Source organism: Plasmopara halstedii (assembly GCF_900000015.1).
Source record: "Plasmopara halstedii genome assembly, contig: Scaffold_650, whole genome shotgun sequence".
Lineage (NCBI taxonomy): Eukaryota > Oomycota > Peronosporomycetes > Peronosporales > Peronosporaceae > Plasmopara > Plasmopara halstedii.
Genome location: NW_020187567.1, coordinates 749,355 through 753,826, shown reverse-complemented (window position 1 = coordinate 753,826; position 4,472 = coordinate 749,355). Strand labels below are relative to the sequence as shown.

The window sequence follows — 4,472 nt, the reverse complement described above, 5'->3', positions numbered from 1 at the left end:
AATAGATAATTCCTGCTAATGCAATCTTCAAAAGCGCATGAACTTCACGCTGCTACGTCAGGGTCAGAGTGATGGTCGCTTCTTGATCTCCGCAACGAAAAATTGTCTGTGAAAAAAAATGATATGCTCCGGAAGCTCTTTGTCTCAGTAGCGTTTCTACACGATTTTAGGGTGTTTCGCTGAAAATTGACATGAAAATTTGAGAATTAGTCATGGCTACATATTTTTGGTCAGCACTGTAGCAAGGCCCATAGGGAAAAATAATATAAACTTTTTGACTTCAACGCGTCAATCTTTTCAATATTCTGGCGATATATTCCAGTCCGATAGCTCATACCCAACAGTATAATGTGAGCTATATGAAATTACGGTACATGCAGCGTAGTGCTTGTTTGTCAGACGTGTCCATTTTCTCATTGCCATCATTTTAACAACTCATTACATTTCTATGTCACCTCTACTTACCTCTACGTTGACTAAAACCTCTTTTTAAATGCCCAAGTTGTCTTAGTCTTGGCCCAACGTGCAATTGAGAGACCAAGCGTGCTTTACTTTCTTATTGACCTCTTAATCTCTGCGGCTACCTCCTTGGTCCAATCTTTTTGGTCGGACACCCTGTCATTTTGTACTTCATCACGTTCACGACTTCCTTTCCATACTTTTTATGCATGCCTCGATCTCTGCAGGCTATGTAGATGGAGCTAGTTTTTGCGCCTACAGGAGATACCGTTGGGCCCATAATGTATACACTGCACGGACTCTAATGATCCTCACCATTTTGTTATTGAAGTATGTTTTGATCCAATGCAATATAATCTGCAATTAGTTTGTTTATGTAAAGTAATTCAAATTAGAGTGTCAGACCAGCCTCACAATTTCTTTTGTATCCAGGGAAGTCTCTATTTTTCCTTTCAACGACGAAGGGAAAAAGTGACGAAGCTGAAGAGGTCGGTAAACATCAACGGACGCGGCGGGGGCCACGATAAATCCCCAAGCAGCAAGCGACGTAAACAAGTCTGTGCCATGTCGACCACGCAACAACTCGAAAAGGATGCACGTTTCATGGACAAGTACAGCCGTCAAATCGGCGCTTTCGGGCTAGATACTATGGCGAAGGTATACGAATGATGAATTGTAAAATTGAAAGTGATGTTTCTATAGTCTAACGATTTATTTTGACCAGCTCGTCAAACTTAAAGTACTTATTGTTGGTCTTCAAGGCGTCGGTATTGAGTGCGCCAAAAATTTGATCCTTGCTGGCCCTGGTGCCATCACGCTACACGATGACGACATTGCGGAGATCAAAGACTTAGGGACCAACTTTTTTTTGACGGAACAAGATGTAGGTCACCCACGTGCCCCCGCAGTCTCGCACAAGCTTGCGGAGCTTAATAAGATGGTGTCGGTAAGTGTCTATCAAGGCTCACTTAGTGAAGAAGTCGTAGCCAAGCACAATGTTGTCATTTTCACGCATACAAGTCGGAAGGATCTTGTGCGATGGAATCATTTTTGCCGTCAGCAGTCACCGCAAATTGGTTTTATCATGTGCGACATTCGTGGCGCTTTCGGCTATGCGTTTACAGATTTTGGAGACGAATTTAAAAGTTTTGATGCTACTGGTGAAGCTCCAATTACTCGCATCATTACGGATATTACAAATGATGAGGATGGTATACTTAGCATCTTGGGCCCTGACGAGGACGGCAAGATGCATGAGATGCCAGATTCGGACCACGACGGATGGATCGAGATTAGTGATGTGCAGGGCATGAAACTGAAAAGTGATCCGAATCAGTCTATTAACACTATGGGTCCACGTCGGGTCAAATTTGCGAGCAAAAAGGTATATCGCGATGGCAAGCAGGCCGATATTTTTGACGCGTATCGCCTCAAAATTGGCGACACTTCGGAATTCACTCCATATGAGGGTGGAGGTGTATTCACTCAGCACAAGAAACCATTCGCGATTAAGTTTAAGTCGTTCGAAGAGTCGTTAATCTCGCCTATACCAGAAGGGGAATTCGGACTAATGTTTACAGATGGCGCCAAGTTTGGCCGTGCTGAACAGCTTCACGTCATCATGTGGAGCTTGATGGAGTTTGAAGAGCGTCATAGTCATTTACCGAGGCCACACAACAACGAAGATGCGGACGAAGTTGTGGCTATTGCTAGGCATGGAATTCAGCATATTTCTCCTTATACGCGTGAAGGTCACAAACAGGATGTGATGAAATTGGAGGAATTGGATGTGGAGATTGCACGCTTGGCTGCTCTCTACTCTGCCGTGGAGCTACATCCACTTGCTGCATTTTATGGTGGTGTCGTAGCGCAAGAAGCGGTAAAGTTCACGGGTAAATTTACTCCACTGACGCAATGGCTGCATTTAGACGCATTTGAGGTTCTGCCTGACAAGCAGCCGACAAATGCAATCCCCATCGGGTCACGATATGATCATATGATAACAGCCTTTGGACTATCATTCCAGAAGCAGCTAGGTAATGTTCGCACTTTTCTTGTTGGCTGCGGTGCTCTTGGATGCGAGTATCTGAAGAACTTTGCCATGATTGGTGTTGCTTGTGGTGACAATGGTCTTGTAACGGTCACTGATAATGATCGCATCGAAGTAAGCAACTTGAACCGTCAGTTTTTGTTTCGTGAGCACAATGTGGGTCACCCCAAGTCTGTGGCTGCTACAGCTGCAGTGCATCAGATGAATGCAGACTTAAAAGTAAAGACTTTAGAGAAACTTGTGGCTCCTCACACGGAAAATTTCTTTGATGACGGTTTTTGGACTGAGTTGGATGTGGTCACGAATGCTCTTGATAATGTCAAGGCCCGTCTGTACGTGGACAGCAAGTGCGTTTTTCACAAACTGCCTTTGCTTGAAAGTGGCACGCTCGGCACTAAATGCAATGTGCAGGTTGTGATCCCGCATAAAACTCAGAGTTATGCGGATGGTCCGAAGGATGCTGAAGGTGATGGAATTCCTATGTGCACATTACGAAATTTTCCTTCATTGATTGAGCACTGCATTGAATGGTCGCGTGCACAATTTGAAGATATGTTTGTTATGCCTTTTGCAGAGGCAAAGAAATTTATAGAGGATCGTGCAGCGTACTTGGAACAGGTGAGAAAGTCCACACTTGACAACCCGAATGCAAAGCTTGTTTCAGCGGCAATAGTCCAGGAGCTTGAGCGTCTTCGCGGTCTACGTTACACTCTGCAGATAGCGAAGGGCATAACTTTTGAAAAATGCGTGACGCTGGCGTTTGAGCTTATGACGTCGAGCTTTCGTGATCGAATTCTTCAGCTAATCCATAACTTCCCAAAAGACCACTTAGCGAATTCTGGAGAAAAGTTCTGGTCAGGAGCGAAGCGATTTCCTCAAGCGGTTGACAAGTTCGAACCAGAGAACCTTTTGCACCTCAACTACGTTCGCGCTACTGCTAACATTTTGGCTGTATGTTACGGGTTACAGCCGCCACCTGGGTGCCATTTGGTCACTGCTGATTCAGAGTGGCGTGACCCGTTAACATATGATAAGCTTGGTGAAAAATATACTTCTCCGGCATGGAAACCGTCAAATGAGAAAATTGCCGCTGACTCGGATGAAATTAAGCGTCTTGAGCAAGAGAAGATTAAAAACTCGAATGAAACTGACAAGAATGAGCTCGTGAATTTGCTGCACGAGCTTGAGACATTCGATATTTCGGGTCTGTCGTTCGAGCCGGCAGACTTTGAGAAAGATCAAGACATGAACTTTCACATCGACTTTATATACGCGGCGTCAAATTTGCGAGCCTTTAACTACCGCATTCGCGACGCGTCGCGCCACAAATGCAAGATGATTGCTGGCAAAATTATTCCGGCCATCGCTACAACCACGGCATCTGTGACGGGTCTGGCCATGTTGGAGTTGCTGAAGTTGATTCAAAATAAGGATCTGGAGGCATTTAAAGACTCTTCAAATTCCTTAGGTCTGAACATGTATCTGATGCAGGAACCAGCTGCTCCTGCTCGTGCAAAAGACGAGTACGACGTGGTGGAAATGTCGGAAGTTAAATGCAAGCCCCCTGGATTTACAAAATGGGACTCCACGCTTATTGAATTGTCATCGGATTCTACTCTCGAAGATTTCCTGACTCAGTTTAAGCAAAAAACTGAACTCAATTGCGATTTGTTATTTCACCGTGTCGCAGAAATGGGCAACACCAGCGCTGCTGAGAAGGATGTGCGTTATCGCACTGTCAGCGGATTAATGCTGTTTGATCGCAACGCCTATGGTATCGCGCTCAAAGATCTTTATGCTGATCAGATGGCGAAGCCTCTGCGTGCATTTGTGGAATCACGCTATGAAGGACTTGTTGACTGCAGCCGCAAGTTTATTGAACTACAAACATCGTGCTCCGATGATGATGGAAACGTTTTCAAAGTGCCAACGGTTCTGTGCAAGTTCATTTGAAAGTAGCAAG

General features: G+C 44.9%; 1 protein-coding gene across 1 annotated transcript; it reads left to right on the top strand.

Annotated features, from left to right (window-relative positions):
- Nucleotides 1-1,023: 1,023 nt before the first annotated feature.
- PHALS_12793 (ubiquitin-activating enzyme e1) lies at nucleotides 1,024-4,462 on the top strand (the record flags this gene model as incomplete). The annotated part of the gene is made up of 2 exons (XM_024728416.1): nucleotides 1,024-1,116; nucleotides 1,184-4,462. 2 exons carry the CDS (start codon nucleotides 1,024-1,026, stop codon nucleotides 4,460-4,462), a joined length of 3,372 nt encoding a protein of 1,123 aa, XP_024578895.1.
- Nucleotides 4,463-4,472: the final 10 nt, after the last annotated feature.